General features: G+C 39.3%; 1 protein-coding gene across 13 annotated transcripts in view; it reads right to left on the bottom strand.

Moving 5' to 3' along the window:
* The window catches only part of RBMS3 (RNA binding motif single stranded interacting protein 3), a 702,788-nt gene that overhangs the window by 6,753 nt on the left and 677,610 nt on the right, over window positions 1-18,425 (bottom strand). For 9 of the 13 annotated variants that reach the window (XM_066991135.1, XM_066991136.1, XM_066991134.1 and 6 more), the window contains 2 exons: window positions 5,803-5,883; window positions 3,173-3,300 (listed from right to left, as the gene is read on the bottom strand). In XM_066991135.1, coding sequence (XP_066847236.1) covers window positions 3,173-3,300; window positions 5,803-5,883 — 209 coding nt within the window. Of the gene's footprint in view, window positions 1-3,168; window positions 3,301-5,802; window positions 5,884-8,811; window positions 18,422-18,425 lie in introns of those variants that run through there. The other 4 variants (XM_066991138.1, XM_013192710.3, XM_066991145.1 and 1 more) reach the window with 2 other exon arrangements.

Below are 18,425 nucleotides of genomic sequence, written 5' to 3'. Positions count from 1 at the left end.
ATGAAATTTAAAGACACGTCTAATAAAACTTATCTTGGCAAGATGACACAAGATCCTGGGGGAGATGTAGATCCTACTTACAAACACTAGTAAATGTATCAGTAAGCTATCAGTAAGAGATAGTTATTGCTTCTCCTACAGTTCTCAAACCTTGTATGGAAAAAATGCTTTTACAACTCAAGTTCAACTCAAGAAAAGCTAGCACCTTTCCTTTCTGAGCATTAAAGCATTTGCCTTGCTAAGTTTTAAATTAATTTTATTATTATGAGTTAATATTTGCCACAGAACTATTTCTTCAGTATGGTAAACATAAAATGAACTTTGATTTTAAATATCAAATTTGCCAAAGAATTTTTTTCATTGCACGAAGCCTTGAAATTAATATTTTGAATGTAACAACAGATGTATGTGGAAAATAAGAATTAACTACTTACTTAGGATTTCTAAAGCAGTTCTCTATGCATAACTTCCAGTAGGAGTACTCAAGTTGGACTTCTCAGTGCCTAAGATTTTACTGCCTCTCTGAGCAGAGTGGGCACCAAAGGGTCACAGCACACATTCTCTAACAACCTGGCATTGAGGTTGCTCAGAAAAGGCTTCAGAAAAACTGAACTCTTCCTACATTTAAAATCAGAGTACTTTGTTCAACAGAGTTTTGTTTAGGGGTAAGAGAGTACAATTTCCAGGGGGAAGGATCACCATTTAAAGCCACTTCATAGATTTCACACTCTTATGTGGAAAATTAAAGATTTATGAGGAGAAGAAAAGAGGCATTGCAGGTCTAAAACAATTAAGATGATTTCCTCATAGAGTTGAGCTGTCTGCTCAGAAACAGAAGGCTGCTTCTCCTATATTGCTCCACTTCTAGAAGTCAGGTTTTTGATATGAAGTCATCATTTCTGAACATCCCTGTGTGGGATGCTCAAATAGAGCAGCCAGCATATTAAATGAAAGAATGTGTATGCTGATGAAAAAAAAGGGAACTTAATTTTTAAATCTTACAGTTTATTTTTGCGTACAGAATACAAGATCCTTGTAACACCCTGAGTACCTTTCCCCTCCTTCATTGCCTGCAGTTTCATGATTGTTGTAAAGAAAATAAAAACAATGAAATAACACTGTTAGAACTTTTCTCCTGACTGATCAGTTCCTATGAAACTGTTTTGTAGTGTCTGCCTTTTCCTTTGCCTATATTTGACAAAACCATTATGTGGTCATGTTAATTACTTCCTCTCTATTGCTTTGAAAACAGATGTATATTGGGCATGGTACTTGTTATTAATAAATGTGACCTTCGAAGAGTGGATTAAAAACATTATATGTTAATTGCTAAATAACTTCATTTGATATTATATTAAAGGTTACCAAAATATTCTGGTAGGAATTGTTGTAAGACAGAGATTGCATACATATTTCTTTCTTTCTACAACTTCCCACACTTTGCATTTCTGCCCACAACTGGCAGACACAAATAGAGGGCACTTTTCAGAAAAAAAAAAAAAAATCACAGTAAAAAATATGTAGTGGATCTCTCCATGTGATTTAAAAGGAAAGAACTTCCTCTGAATATAAATACCAGTGCCATTAGAACTCTGGCCATCACTGCAACAAGGCAGTAGCTGGCAAGGAAAGATGAAGGATCTCATTCTCAGAAAAGGTGGGAATTCACCATGTGAGAAAGAACACAACACTCATTTCAATAAAGAATCACAATGTAGTTTACTCCTCTGTGGGAAAAATTCCAGAAGCAGCTGCTCACAGCTACCTTATGAACACATCTGAACTTAAGTTCTTCTGGTTGGAGACTTAACTGAAAGCGAACTGGATCATGGGAATGATCAAATCCAAGTACCTTCAGAACACTGTCATCAAAGCCAGTGAACAGGATGGCACTGTCACGTGTATTTCTCTCTTGGCCAACTGTATTCTGTAAGTACTTTGCCATCACAGGTACTAGAGAGGTTGATGGCTAGGAGGGGTACACATGCATAGACTGTGCCTCCAAAATAGAGTACTGGATGAATCAACAAAATGCTTGTGATCAACTGCTTTTGTATTTACATCTGAACAAATATGGGAGTGACATATGAAAAAGTGAGATATTATAAATATGGCAGTCAAAAAGGGACATTGTGTGATCTGACACCATTGTTTATTCATGTGTTAAACAAAGAAATGCATCTTCCACTTCCAGAGGTCACAAATGAAGTAAAGCAACTGACAGATTGGTATAATTCTCATCTTCTCTATACCAGCTCATATATTATGCCTCTTGCACTATAAGTACTATGTCACGATGCATTAACTGACATACCAAATGTTTTTCTTATCTGATGATTTGTCTACTTCCTTCCACAAGATAAAAATTGCATAATTGTTTTTACAGTGATACTGATTTTCAATGTACATTTATTAATAAATGGCTGTGTTTGGAGTACGGCAAAATTCCTAGAATTGGTCCAAATTCCTAGAATCTGTCGGTGGATCAGTACCTGTGACTAAGTCCCTGACTTGTCTTCAAGAGGACTGATTCTGTTATCTCAAAGGGAAGGAGTGTAAGAGGATAATTCAGAAAATGATGGGGTTCTAGGTCCAGCTATCAGTGTATAGATCTTAAATTTTGCAAGGTATTCCATGGGAAGCAAATAAAGTGAGCAGAGATTGAGAGAAAGACAATGTAGTCTTTGCCTCATCACAGTATTTTCCATTCTGTTTCTAGCTTCTGCCCACTTGGTGTCTGCATGGCACCAGTTTAGCATGCTCACAAATACCCATTTGGGGCAATTTACACTGTTTAACTAGCAGGACTTTCGGAAATGAACCTTCATGTTTGTACCATGCTAATTTTTGCCACTGCAAAATTTAAGTCCTGTTTATAACCTCAGATGCTAGATGGTGGTTAAGCCCGGTATGGCAACTGTTAATGCAGTTGTTGAGATCCTTCTGAGTCCAGAATAAGCAGAAGCCTGCTAGAGAGCATGGAACTCAAGAACAATTTGCTTAGGTGAGGCCATCAGGCAAAACCCTCTACTAATTACACTACTATATATACAATACTCATCTGAACTTAATGAAGCTATGCTGAATTTATATTGCTGAAATGGGAAGCAGAATTTGGGCCACTATATGGAGGAGACAAAACCCTCAGTCTACGAAGTATATGCCTACTTACTTAGACTGTTGGTAAGAATATGCAGGTGCATGTTCACTGGATGTTTCCACTGTCATCTGTTGCTGTTGACCACTGGCTTCCTGTGATGACGATGCTACTGTCTGTGGAGAAGTATCAGCAACAACACCCTAGGGAGTCAAATAAGAACATGAAAAACTTACTATTTTTAGTCACTTTAGTGAATTACATAAAGGAACTCAGCACCAGCTCACATTCCTGTATTTCTCTAGAAATACTGTATGGTTGAGAGAGTTTGAGATAGGAGAACCACATGCTAACCCAACAAACTACATTAGTTTACAGAGATAATCCAGCAATGAGAATCTTCCTTAGTGTACTAACATCTCCAGTACTTTGTTCTCACAAGCTGTAGTGGCAAATACCTCCACATTTGGGAATGGTTCTCTGTCCATTCACAGCCAAAGGCAAAACTTCTGACTTCAGTGGAGTCTTGATTTTACCTCGTCTTTTCTTTAACAAATGTATGGCTCTTCTGACTTTCACTTACCTACCCCAACTTCACAGTGAGTTCACTTTTATTTTGCTCATTTTACAGTGAGATAGAAACAAAGATTAGGTCCACCACCCTCTGCTTTATTACATGTCCATCAGAATTCTAGCTACCTTAAGAAAACAATGCACTCCGGTCAGTGCACTTATGCATGTTTCATTTCAACAATAAATTTAACTCGCACTAAATATTTTTACCTGTTAAGTCAAAGCTCCAATGAAGTTTTATTTACAAATTTGTAAACAAAACAAACAAAAAAGGTAAGTAGATATACAAAAGTTGATATGCATGGATTTAACATTATATTCAATTTTTTAGCCTATTTGGACAGTCTGAATTCTAACTATTTTTGCATGCTTTCAAGGTGAACTACATTTTCTTTCCTTTACTCTCATATTTGGTGTCTTGGCCACACTAATAACACTAGCAGGTCTCTCCAGGGAACATGCATTATTACCACATTGCACACAACAGAGCCAGAAGAGGGAGCACAAAGCACTTGCTTTGTTTTCATTTGAGTCCTATGTAAACAAAAGGTAGTTTATTTTACATTATCTGTGGAAAAGAAAGTGTTTAATTTCTCATAAATTCTACATATCTGTTGCTTAACAGACTATCAGTATTATCTTTTTCTGTCTATGTCTTTATGCTTCTACAATTGTCCATCTCATCTTGAGAATGTAAGCTCTCTGGGGCAGAGACCGTATTTTTTGGTCTCTGCTTGTGGGGAGCATCCAGCGTAGCAGGGTCCTGGTTCATGATGCTACATGAATACAGATAAACAACAACAATAATAGTATTCACTGGATCAGAGCAAGACAGGCTATATATTTGGATAATATTTAATTACTACATGATAGGACTTTATCAGGCATGAATATACCAGTGGATGATGGTGAGGAGGGCTCAGGAAGAATTAAATTAATTTCTCATTGGTACTGGCCAGTACTGATGCATGAGCCACTCTCATCTCCATCCCACGGTTTCCTTTTGATTCAGATTTGTATCTGTCCAGTTTATTACCAAGAATGGCAATTAAAAGAGGTACTCGTAGCCCATTTGTAAGTAAACAAGGCCCAGGGCAGAATTATCCTCTAGCAAAAAAGATTAAAAGTATGATCAGCACAATATGACAAAACAGTAGCAGCCTTTTCTGTGGGACCTCATTTAGAAATTTCAGAGAACTGGGAGAAACCAGGATGAGTACTTGACTGCTGGTGGGGCCATGCCAACAGTACCACTAACACAGCAGCCTCAAAGCACAAAGCAGCAATAGCAGCAACTTCAAAGTCCACACAGCTGAAGACAGAAGTATGGAGACCCTGGCACCCCTCACATTACCCCAGTGTAGGGGAGAAATTATTAATAAAAGGGAATAGCACCAAAGAGAAGCACACACTGAAGAGGATGCCAAGGCTCCCTCCTCTCGCTGTGCTTGGTGGCCCTTATAACGCTGCACAGAAGTGGAGGCCGAGCTGATGCTCTCCCAGCAGCTTGTGGTCTACAGGGTTGAGTAAATACTTACTCATTAGACTGTCATCAGCATGACTCAGCCCCAAGGAGGGAGGGAGCGAATCCTTCCTCAAGGATGAAAAAGCACTCAGTCAGTGCAGCATCCTCCATGTCTGTATATACAAGAGGAAGGTTTCCATTGCTCAATCACTTTTTCTGGTGGCTAAATGTTTCAGCAATTATCTATACTTGCTAAGGACCGCATCAAACCCTCTTGCAATCTTCTCTTCTTGGAATCTCTTTTGGGTTCGTGGTCTGCCTTGCTGGGTTTGTTTTCCTGTCTCTTCCCATCTCCCTCCCAAGTACATGGGGAAAAAATAGTAATAATCACTGATACTTTATTCCATATCTTGATGTAGAGCAAAAAAAATGCAAAACAAGAGCCCTTGCAAATAATCAATCAATAAATAAATAAATATAAAGGAAAGGAGAAAGAAAGAAAAGAAAAAGAGTAAGAATGTGCAGTCTTAATTTTAAAAGCTGGAAGACGTACTATTCCATAAAGTGATTTTTAGGCCCCTCTCAAAAAACAGGTGCAATGAGGCATAATAGATAGAAGACTTCTGTTACCCCTTTACTCTGCTTTCTTGGATGGAGATAAACTTACTTCAATAGGGACAGCTGTTGGAGGCACAGGAGTGTACTGGGGAATGTAGGTCCCTTGCATAGGTGCAGCAGCAGTCATGTACTAGAACAAATTGAAGGCAAATTAACATTAGAAAACCACAATCAAGCTGCAAAGAAACCCCAACATAATAGAAGCATGACGCTCTTTCAATTTTCTGTAAAGAGTTTGTTGGTTAATGTATAGTCTACTATTTCTTTTAATTAAAGATTTTAGCGAATGGTAGGAATTACCTTCTAGCTATCAAAACTCACAGTCTTGAACTTCAAAGTCAGGTCACATTTGAATACAGGCGATAGTAAACATATTGCTGATAGATTCAGATTGTATTATTTTTTCACATGCTTTCTGAAACTGAGAGACTCCTGCTTGTACTTATAAATAAAACAGTAAAGAGACATGATAACAGCCTATATATATATATATAGTGTTTACAGATACAGGAACAGTCTAAACAATATTTTGGAATCTTATTTATCTTATCTTAATGACACCTAGAAAACATGAAGCACAAAATTTGACAGTTTTATTCCCGTCTATATTTAACCATATCATTAAGAGCATTTCAGTTTACAGGGAGTGGAGGGGTGATCCAAGACAGGAAAAATAAACGAAGAGGAAGACATGTCTGGGAGCCTTTTGTACATAGAAGCCTTAACTAAATTCTTAAGGATCATTTTTAATATCCAGGGATCTTTTCTATGCATTTGAAGCTTCTCCCAATTATTCTTACAGCAACGCTTGGTATTAGCTTCTCCAAAATACTTTCTCTCCCAAGTACGACAAGATACTATTTTTTTTTTTTTTTATTTATGAGTGCATGTGAATTTTGCCATCGGTATGGCACTAATCTCTTTATATACAGCAATTCTTAAAAAGCTCTTGAACTGAATGCAACAGATTGTTCAAGTCTTCAAATAAAGTATCGATATTAAGTTGTCAGATCCCGATGTATTTTTCTTTCTACAATCCAGTCCTAACTGCATGTCTTCACTGACAAGAATCTCAGAATGTGCCCAATCCCACAACTGACTGTATGACACTTCCACTACATGTTATCTTCAAAGACACACTGAAGATCTGAATCAGCCCAAAATGTATGTGATGAATTTTAAAATGCGTTAAATATAGATTTGCTTCCTGGCAGAGCTAGGAAGTGCTTGCAAGATTTTATTCTGCTGTTTATAGTAAAATTTACATTTAAAGCACTCTCTCACCTCAATTCTAAACTAACTGGATGGCTTGATATGCCTGTCACAAACATGAATTACGAAATTGCAGAGTTGGGTACAGACTGGAGAAAGGCCTGAGGGAATGAGAACGTCATATTTGAGAATCCAAGAGCTAAATTCTGAAGTAAGAATCATTTACTTTTCATTCAAGTAATGAAAAATTAAAGTAAAAGAAAAAAAAAAGTTATTTCAGTGAAATTGTTTTCTATAGAACAAATAATCAATGAGAAACACGGGTGACATAGAATGTACACTTGTAATAGGAGCAGAATGTTGTGTTGAAAATCATTACAATATTTGTGAATACAAATTCACAGCATTTTCCTTTGAGACAAAGAGAGACAGGAACGTCCCCCATGTATGTGTGCCTGTACCAGGCCATAATTTTCTGCATCTCCTTTCTCTTCTTCTTCAGAAATAAAACTGAATTCAATAGTTTTTTTACGAATGCTAACCCACCAAAGACATTAGGCCAACTGTCCCTATTGTACTCAGTACAGTTGGACTATTCTCCTGCCTTAAGGATTAGGAACTAATGAGAATGCTACCGCGGGGTGTTCCAGAGCGGCTTCCGCTCCATTCGTTCTGCTTTGTAGTGCTGCCGTCACATGTTGGGGTGACATCCGCTGTGTGGCATTGTTCTAAACATGTCAATATTTAACAGTAACCTGAAGCTCTCTTGCAGTTCTGCAATGACCTATAGGGGCTTTAAATACCTACCCAGGCTAGCTTCACTCAACTATATAAACATTTTAATTACCAGTGTTAATTTAAAGACTAAAGCGGCCTTATTTAGCTTAGATTTCCTCAGAATTCTTCCCTGAACCCAGCAGATCACTGCTGAGACTCATAAGGCGCGGTTGTCTTCCATTCTCTTACCTTACAAATAGATATGAGTTCTAATACAAAGACATCAAATTATTCAACTGCCTTTTAATTCAAACAGCTCCATTTTTTGCAAAACCCTTTGGCACTGAGTTCTGTAGCACAATGGAAACTGTCTGGGAATTACTTGGTGTTTTTGCTGGCAAGCACTGCTCTTGGTAGTGCAAGAGCACGGAGCATCCCAGTTGTGCCAGACTCCATGAAGGACTCCAAAAATGTGACTTCTTTCCTCTACGTAACATATTCTGCTCATGTAAATGTCCACTGTAACGGTGGTTCAACGTTTTGGTTAAATCACTTGGGGCTCTAAAACAATGTCAAAAACAGTTAAAAAAAATCTGTGAGCAAAATTAGTTGCAACAATGGCATAAATTAAAATCATTTTACCCAGCTCGGCAGCTAAGCTCCACCACAGCTGCTCTCTCACTCCCCATCCTCAAAGGGAAAGGGGGGAGAAAATACGATGAGAAGGGCTCAAGGGTTGAGATAAGCACAGGGAGATCACTCAGCAATTATTGTCACAGGCAAAACTGACTCAGCATAGGGAGATTAATAAAATTTACTACCTATTAATAACAAGCTAGAGAAGTGAGAAACAAACAACAAACTAAAGACACCTCCTCCCCCCTTCCACCTCCTCCCCCCGAGCAGCACAGGGGAATGGGGGCTGCAGTCAGTCCCTGACACTTCATCTCCGCTGCTCCTTGTCGGTCCCTCTCTGCCCCTGCTCCCCGTGGGGTCCCTCCCACGGGATGCCGTCCTTCCCGAACTGAGCCTGCGGGGGCTGCCCACAGGCAGCAGCTCTTCAAGAACTGCTCCCACACGGCTCTGCACCACGGGGTCCATCCCCCAGGAGCAAACTGCTCCAGCATGGGTCCCCCACGGGCGGCAGCTCCCCCCAGACCCCCTGCTCCTGCGTGGGCTCCTCTCCACGGGCTGCAGCTCCGGCCCGGGGCCTGCTCCTGTGGGGGCTCTCCATGGGCCGCAGCCTCCCCCAGGCCACATCCACCTGCTCAGGACCACACAGGATGAAGATTCTCCTTTATGGGCATTCCTTAATTAAGAGTCTCTGTTGTGATGGGGCTCCATGGTGAGCACAGGTCCTGTACTCATGCATATAATCTGCATATAGCTTCTCACCTATCTCAAGAAATTAATGTAACTTGTAAGCAGGCAAATGGAAAAAATAGACTTCTCTGTCATAACATCACTGAGATTTATCTTCTCCATAAACCATACGCGAGTTCTTTGTCCCTATGTACGTTTGAAAGGGAGACAGCATATCTCACATGATTGGCTTAAGAGCACCCAGTTAATTCCACTAAATATTAGTATTGTAAACACTGAAATAAGAGAATCTGAAAAATCCAAGCCCATTCTTTCTCTGTCATACTCTTCCATCAGGATTAAAGATTCTTAAGCTAGAATGTGATTGGTCATTCAATAAAGTATTCACAAGGCAGAAGAAAACATTGTCCATTCTTCTTCAGCTGTACAGGCTTTGTGGGTCTAAAAGTAGAAGATGTTTATTTATGACAGTAAAATGAATAATGACTCTATGCACAGATGACAGATCTGGAGGTTTTCAGGGAGCTTGTTTGGCACTCTGATACTTTAAAAGCTGATAATTTCTAAATCAGGAAAAAAAAGAGACACTGCTGATGGTACCCATTCTCTTAATTTGTTTGTACACTAGGATAAGGAATAATGGTTTAAAACTGTAAAAAGGTACATTTTGATTAATAATAGGAAGAAATTCTTTACTATGAGAGCAGTGAGGCACAGGAACAGGCTGCCCAGAGAAGCTGTGGATGCCCCATCCCTGGAGGTGTTCAAGGCCAGGCTGGATGGGGCTTTGGGCAACCTGGTCTGGTGGGAGGTGTCCCTGCCCATGGCAGGGGGGTTGAAACTGGATGATCTTTAAGGTCCTTTTCAATCCAATCCATATCATTCTGTGATTCTATGATTCTATTAGTTTTTTCACGCAATACACAGAGTCCAGATTCTTAGCACTGAAGATGTGCAATATTATAACATAATGCACACTTTACAAAGCCTGTCTGCTTAATTCAGGCTGCACTCATCAGAGCAGCAGTTTACCCTATATGCTACATTAGCAATTCTGTTCACACCTTGTTCTACTGGGATTTTTGTCTTTAACTTTTTGAAACTGCTTAAGTATGTGAAAAAAATATATAAGGTGGAAAATGAGGGAGTAGTGATACACACACATCTGCTCTCCTTTTAGAGTAACTTTTTAGAGTAACTACAAAGAGTTAAACAAAAGGAGGTAGGTAACAAATAAGGAGCGGTGAGGGACAAAATGAAACTGTGGGAAGGATCATGATTAATTCAGAGGGCAACATCAGTTCTTACAGATCTACAAACAGCGGGGTATCGCAGCCTGGCTCCAGCAAGACTCCTTGAGCCTGCAGTAAACACTAAGCCCATAAAGGCAGCAGCCACTGGGAAGAAAAAAACAGGAGGAAAGCAGCTGCCTGCCCAGCAAGGGAGCACATTGAGGGAGGACAATGTGTTTCTCCCATCACAGGTGGAGTTGAGTGACCTGGGAGTAAGGTGCAGACAATGTCCAGTTATTTATTTGCCCTAGTCAGCCTTTCTTGGGCACAAGTTAATGTGGAGTCAGGCAAGTGCCTAGCAGGTGAGATACACGGCAGACACCTCTTATTCCAGTCATTAGGTGCTGAGCTTCAGCTGAGACAGTGCCTGAAAGAGCGAGTGCCTCTTGCAAGACTCCATTTATTCCACCAGCAGACTTTGACCACACACTATTTAAATTCTGAAGGTTATCATTAACAGAAACCATAAGAAACCACCCTCAAGTACAATTCTATTTTTAAGCCTAGTTGCCTGTGAAATAACACAGCTGTGATTACAAGAAGGCTACTGGTTGTATGTTAATTCTCACAGCCACTATGAGCACTGGGAGATTTTACAGAGTGACAGCAGTTGATAACCTGATCAACAATGAATTTGTTTCCTGGTAGAGAGAAAATCAGTATTTACAAAATGAGATATTAGCATATAAGTTTGCAGTAGATTCAGAAACCCTGAACACTTAGGATTAGTAAGCTTATTAAGGACAAGGAAGAAGGAGCTTTTATAAAATTAGTGTGAAAATGCTGCTTTGTTTTGCTTTTATTTTTATAGAAATGTCTATCTGATGCAAGAATCATCTTTCCCGATTTCATAGACCCACATGATCTCGAGAAGGCGCAGAGTCTTTTCAGCCAAGGACAGAGTCAAACTGCAGAATCCCTGCACCAGCATAAGCTATGAAACATTGTACCACATCAGCCTGCTGAAGGAAGATTAAATGGGTCTTCTTACGTGAGTAAATGCTAACCCATGTATCTTAAATGAGCAGAGATTCCAGAGTCTGGTCTTCAGTGACTTTGTGTGGTTCCATATCGCTGCATGAGCACAGTACAGTGACAATGACTTAGCTTTTTAGGATTCTCAGAATTAATGCCAGGGTTTATTTGTGTGTATGTGTTATTTTTTTTTTTTAAACCATCTGAGAAGTCTAGACACTGCATCACTAACAGAATTATGTGAAAACATTTACATTGCTGGAAAACTGAAGGAAATGAGACTGTTGGCTGGATTTATTTTTATCACCTCTTTTATTTTCTTACGAAGGAAACCTGCCCTCCCACTTTCAAATCTCTTTCCCTGCAAAGAAAAACTGCATCTCTCATTGACCCTTGTGAAATAGTTGTAACTGTAATGAAACATACAATAAAACTGCACTTTTTTTTTGTCCTTGGTTCCACCTTCTCATTTGAAAATACCCTGTTCTCCACCAGAAAAGAACATTGTCTTGCTGTGTCCTCTAATCCCATAGTCCAGCATGGAGATGCAGAACTCAGGAAGTGAAAAGGACCATCTAGTTCATCAGCACCACTGGTGGTTCAATGAAATACAATATCCAGCAGTCATAGTTTTTACTTTAAACTTCAAATACCTTTCACTACCCAGAAGCATTCTCATCTTCCAGCTCAATCCTGTAATTATTGAGTAGCTGTTATTAATCTTAGTTTTCCCCAATTAATGAACACGAGAATAAAAGCTATGGAGTTTTTGCATATATTACAATATTTTTGCTAATAATTATCTGCCTGGCCTAAAATACAATGCTATTTTACCACACAATTACCACAGCCCTATCAAGTATAGCACTGTCATTCAGCAGAATCCCATCACTGGGCCACTGCACTCATTGTTCAGGCAGAGAATAGAAATCTTTACAAGATTTAACCTTCCTTCCCTGCTGCTCAGTAATACAAATGTATTTAGGAACACCGGCTATCACTTCCCTTTCAACCTTCCTAATGAGATGTTACCTAATTCTCCGAGCAAGTTAAATGAAGGTAGAGAGAATAATAACTTCAAGAACTATATTTACTAACTAATCTCCTTTTCTCTTCAGGAGTTCTAAGTATCCTTCACAAATCCCTACCTTTGGAAATCAGAGTAATACAAAGGTATTGAAGAAACAGTACAGAAGAACAAAACCCCCCACAGTTAACAGGTCTTTATTTCTGAATTCAGGTCTGCTACTAAAATAGAGTGATCAGGACTAATCAGATAAAGACTATTTAGAGTAAACAAATGTGAGAACAGTCAGATCACCGCCTACAGCTGTGCACTAGCATACAGAAGCCTGTGTTGGTAAAATCTGTAGTTAATATAAACAGCAATCCAGGAATGTCTACAGAAACAGATAAACCAAAAACTGGCACATTCATCTTAAGCAGGTTTTAGAGTCCGAAGTCTGGTATTACAAAGGAACCTAGTGAAAATCTCAAATTGCTTTCAGATATCTCACCAGTGTATGAAAAGGCAGAAAATGGAAGAAAACCCATTACGATGTAAAAATTAAGTTCCCATTTTGATTGTATCCTTCACTAAAGGCAAGTGCAACTTCTTTCAGGAACACTTCTCTACAGCAAGTTGTTCACGTTATGTTTATCAGTCTGTACATGGCTATGGAACTCAACCTCAGATTGCCAATGATCCTGGTAGTCAATCTCAGTGCACCTAGCCCCATGATATTTTCACTCTTCCCTTCCTTGTGACAAAACCTCTGCTGTAGGCAGAGATCTAAGGAGGCTGTACAGAACTGTAGACCGACTCTACATATGTGACAGCACGTATGAATAGCTTCAAGATGTGAAAACTACTCTTTTGCACAATTCTTAGTATCTCATGGGTCTGACGGATACATTTGCAAGAGAGCAAGAATACTCCTATGAATAAAAAAACAAAGACCAAGACTATGGTGTTCAGAGTTTCAGTTCTTGATTCTTCAATTCTTTCAGTTCTTATTCATTTCTCTGCAAAAGGGGCATTTTTTATCTTTTTCTAACGCACTCTATGAACTTGTTCTGTCAATATACATTATGAGATCTCTGGGGCAAGTTTTTGAGCATGGGTTAGTGCACGATTTATTAGACTGTCTTGACTGAAGCACCCTATATAAAAATAGGGTACAGTGACTATATCGTAACAAACGAGTATAACAACGTATCAGTCTTGGCCAGCCAGGGTCAGTAATCACAGAGATTCTGTCACAGTTATATTTTTTTCAGATTCTGTATACTGAGGAATAAAGGTTTGATGCAGCAGAATTATATCAGTTTCTTCTGACATAAAAATTCCCCATGCACCCCTTTGGTTGGAAATTCTTATGAATTTCCATCTGAATACAATTTCTTCAATTAATCCTTGATGAATGACTGCTAGTAAGAAGAAGGAAGCCTGATCTGCACATTGTATTTTCAGAATAAGTAAATAAATAACTGTGTCAGTGGAACTCTCAACACATGAGCATGTTAAGCTATTATTAATAACAGGTCCATTTATATGAACAAATAATTGCTTTCTAGAGGTAAACGTGTCTTCCAGATGCTATTACATCGTCATGAATTTGAAGAGTCTAAAAAGAAGCAGGCTAGTTACCTGCAAACATCCCTACAGTATGCACGAATCTTTTATTAAAACAACACAACAACCACTTAGGCTTGTTAAATAACAGTTGCTCATCAATCACATGCACCTTCCATTTGCTCTTTCAGAAGAGACTTAAGAGTGGACCAACTGTCCATCGGCCAACTGTCCAAAAATGAAACAGATGGAAGCAAGGACAATTACAAGCTTAAAAATCAAAACAAAAAACAAAACACACACAAAAAACCACACACACATACAAAAAAAACAACACGCCACATAAACACACAAAAAGTCACCTGAATATTAGTAGTTCTAATTATCCTGGGAGCAGGAGGAATTTCATCACCTCCTGCATGAAAAAGCAGTCACGCCTGACAGAAATATATTAGCGAAAATGTATTAGCAAAATATATTAGTTTGATAGCATTACACCATCAAACTACACCTTGGACATTCCTAAAAGCAGCTGAAACATGCTATTGCTTTGTCTCTAAAAGATCCCTAGAATCCCAAATATTTAAAAAAAAAAAAAAAAGTAAAAGAAAAAAGAAACCATCTCAAAGCTTCATATAAAACAGCTGTCCTCAAATACACTGTATCTAGAGATGGAGAAGACCTTAGCAATTCAGTGATCACAAAATACCTTCCAGATATACCCTGAGTTTCTTTTTGGGGCTAACAGTGGCAGTAGGGATACCTTAAAAGTTGGCCTTCCTGTATTTATGATGGACATGCAAGAGTTAGGCAGGGGGCAATGTATTTCCTCTGGGAACTGCTGGGCCCTTATGCCTAAACATGCAAGCAAAATCATCCTGCTGCCAGGTGTGTGTAGCCGAATTATCCTGCAAAACATGCACCTGGGGCTTCCAGGCTGCTAAGCATGGGATTGGGATGGTTGAACGTGGAGTCTGCAAGCCCCCAGAGCCCAGTTCTACCTGGTCTTGGGTGAGGCTCTGAAACATCTTTGTCTCCTCCTGCACACCTGGGAACTGGCAGTCCCTTTGCAGGCTTTGAGCTGCTTTTCTTCCAGGATAATCCCACAATGTCACCTGCCCAAAGCAATGTTTCTGGTGTTTTCCAACTTGTCAGTCGCATGGCTCCCAGGACTGATCTCTTCCTCAGTAAGCAAACCTGCAAGCCGACTCATTAGGAGATCTGGAAGCCCGCCCAAAGCATTGGACATGGTGGGGCTGCTCTGGAACACAAAATCCTGGGAGCGCTTTGCAGCTGCTGCCTGAAAGCTGACATGGAGCAAGGCAGCAACCAAGAGGGATGTTTATACCAGTTGGCAGCTGTCAGGATCTTGCAGAGTGTATTTTGTGTTGGAAACACCGTGAGCCATTGTTTCCAAAAATTAATTTTTGTTTGGAATTTCTGGTTCATGGGAGAATCTTTCTGTTTTGAGTTTTTAAAAGATGATTCAGAACGAAAGCAAATTTCGTAAGATGAATTTCCCACAAACTGGAAATCATGAATGTTGCTCAGCGAGCTCTTCTGTCTGTTACTTGTTCATATGTCGTCAGGGCAGGAAAAAGACAATATTAACCTTTAATGGCCGATGGCAACTTCAATACATCTAAAGTACTATGTTTTAAAGTAATGCAGTATAAAACATTGTTTCTCATTAGCATATGAATTGGTCTGTTAAAATCTTTACATGTATTACGTGATCATTAGCTCTGCTTAGATGGCAGAGCTGTGGAAGATGGCTATGGCATTTTTGTGAGGGCTTCTTTTTTCTTGCTCTCTGCAAAATCCTGAAATTATGTTGGGATAAAGGTCCCCTTAAAATTAATGTCAATGCCCTACAGATGGAGCGTGACTGAGTTAGAATATTGCAGAGCCTGTCCTTAAGCCGGTTAATCAGCTGTGGGAGGATCTCTGAAACATCAGACTGCATCAGCTCCAGGGCTGCATAACCAAAGCAGATACGTTGCCTTTTATCAGGGTGCTGGCTAAGGGGGCTGAACTATACGGCCACGTCATGAGCTTGTCTACAATTTAATGAGTTGCTTACAGTGTTGAACTCCTAAACTTATTTTATGGTAGAAACACAGAAGCTCTCCCAGTTTGTCATTGTTTCATCCAAGGGGAGGAGGGAGGAGAAAAATACTGATAAGTAAAATAAAACAGAAAAAGAACAAAATGGAAAATGAAAGAAGGGGAAAAAATGCCTGATACTTCAAACAGCAGTCATCCCTGCTTGCCTTAATCTTTCCTGTTTTGTTGTCCAAGCAATTTCCCCACTCAAATTCCCTAAAGATGTCCCTTTAGAATATCCCTAATTTTGAGTCCTGCATGTCTTTCACACTATTTCCATGCACTATTTTCTTTACCTTGTACTGAGATACTTTATTTTGTTGGGAAAATGTGATCAGCACAGCTGATGAACCATAAGTGAAGCAATCAAGAATATTAGCTGAATGCTTCAGCTCTGATTCCCACTTTGTATAGGGGAGCAACTTAAGACCTAGGAAACCTGAGTTGTTTTTGTTTTTTAAGAAAAAGCGAGCACCCATTCAACATAACACATTATCTAAAATATAGCTTTATGGGTGCTCTTAGTACCCTTTTTTTTCCCCCTCGAATCACATTAGCAATGCTTGAAGGGGCCAGTAAAACAGATGTGTTCCAGTGCTGGCGAAATTGCAGCATTCCAAGGCTGTTCTTTGAATTCCTTCAGTTCTGGCTTTCCAAAGGAGACCGTGTCAGCTCACATACATTCAAATTACATGCAATTATCAATCTGTACAGACCTGTGCTTAAGCACCTCCTTAGAGTTCTGGATAACATAAGCACAAATACTAGGATATGAATTTACATAGTTTTTTTTCCTTTCGGCTAATAAAGTCCACACCAAGTGAAAAGCAATCAGTTTCAGTGGGAAAAAAACTCTCATCCTCACTCTTGGTGTACTGATTGTAAACAGTTTTAGGCAGGGCTAAAAAAAAAAAAAAGCATAACAGCACTCTCAGGTAAACAGCTGGTAGACAAGTAAGCCATTATGATTGTTCTTGTTCTTATTTCACAGAATGTGAAAAATTCAAAACAAAGCAAAACACAACAAAATCTCCCCAACTTCCTTCCTCCCCCCTCAAATTCTGATAAGAGATGGAATATGAGAAAGATAATCCATGGAGGGAATCAACACTGGGGAAGACATAAATACAAGTACAAACACCCATATTTCCTCTTTATGAATGCCCTTTATATGACAGAGCTGTCCAAACAGCACTTAAGGAGTAACAGCAAAATGCCTGACAGGCAGGTGTGATAAGTTATGGCTCAAAACGTTTGCTTGCCAGGCATAAAGGGTGACTTTTTTTTTTTTTCCTTCTGAAAATCCTTTAAGGTAAACTCACTCCATGTCCGCTGGCATGCAGCCATTTTTCTATAAGCTCATATTACAATGCTGTATTTCTAATGGATTGGGTATGGTGCTTTTCCATTTTGCTAATGAGAAAAGCTAAAGGCTATTACTTGTTCTGATTAAGATCCCGAGGGAAGAAATGTGATGTGTATATTACCAGGCCGTACGTAAAGGAAGTATGTGGCATTTCTAATCAATCAGATGAACAGTAGGCAGAAGAAGTCTTATCCTAGGACTGCAGAGGAAGAAGATATAGGGGGGAAAGAAACCATAGAAAGTGTCTTTAAAAGGTGACTTACAGGAATCAGTTATAATGATATTAGTATGATCAATGACTCCAGCTATGATCTGGGAAGGATGTAATTACCAAAATGAAAACTTTCAAATGGAAAGCCTGATCAAGGGCAGAGGTACTGTCATATTTCTCAGAGCGCTGTCAGCTCCCATCCAGGCAATGCATTACTGTGTCCCTCAGGAGCGTGACAATGCTGCCTGGTTGAGCTGTGCTTCCATGGGGTGGCAGCAGACTGAGGGAGGGAGGGAGGGGTTCTCAGGCCTTGCATTCAGCTCAAAACTGTGGTGAAGTCTTGGCCCAAGGGCAAATTCAAGATAAGGAAAGGCAAGGCTGGGAAAAGGGAAAAGAGAAAAGTCTCAGTCACAACTGGCTTTACAGATTATTTTTTTTTTTTTAACCTAGGTGAAATACAAAGTTTAGAGACATTTTTCCATTCCTTAGTAAATGGCTGCATAGTTACAGCTTGAAAATGCTACAAGATACATACTCCAAATGGCAAATGAAATGAATAGATGGGTGTTCTAAGAGAAGACAAGATCCTTCAAATGTGTCATAACACACAGTTAGAGCCGCAGACATTATTTATAATAAATTAATTTCATTGAATATCATAAATCATTGCTCAATATTAAAACTGACAAAAATTTTAACATACTACATCCTCCCAAGTGGAATGTGATGTGACAGATGAATGAAGTATTACTGTCAATGATGGCAAAACTATAACAAGTGATAAGGACAACAGAGAGACGGTCTCTTGTACTCTCCCGAATTGCTATTAGGACACCTGGCTTTCCTCTATGCTTCTTCGCAGACACTTGGGAATGCTTCAAATAGATCCACCTGG

Source organism: Anser cygnoides, chromosome 2 (assembly GCF_040182565.1).
Source record: "Anser cygnoides isolate HZ-2024a breed goose chromosome 2, Taihu_goose_T2T_genome, whole genome shotgun sequence".
Taxonomy (NCBI): Eukaryota; Metazoa; Chordata; class Aves; order Anseriformes; family Anatidae; genus Anser; species Anser cygnoides.
This window is presented reverse-complemented; position numbering and strand designations above follow the sequence as displayed.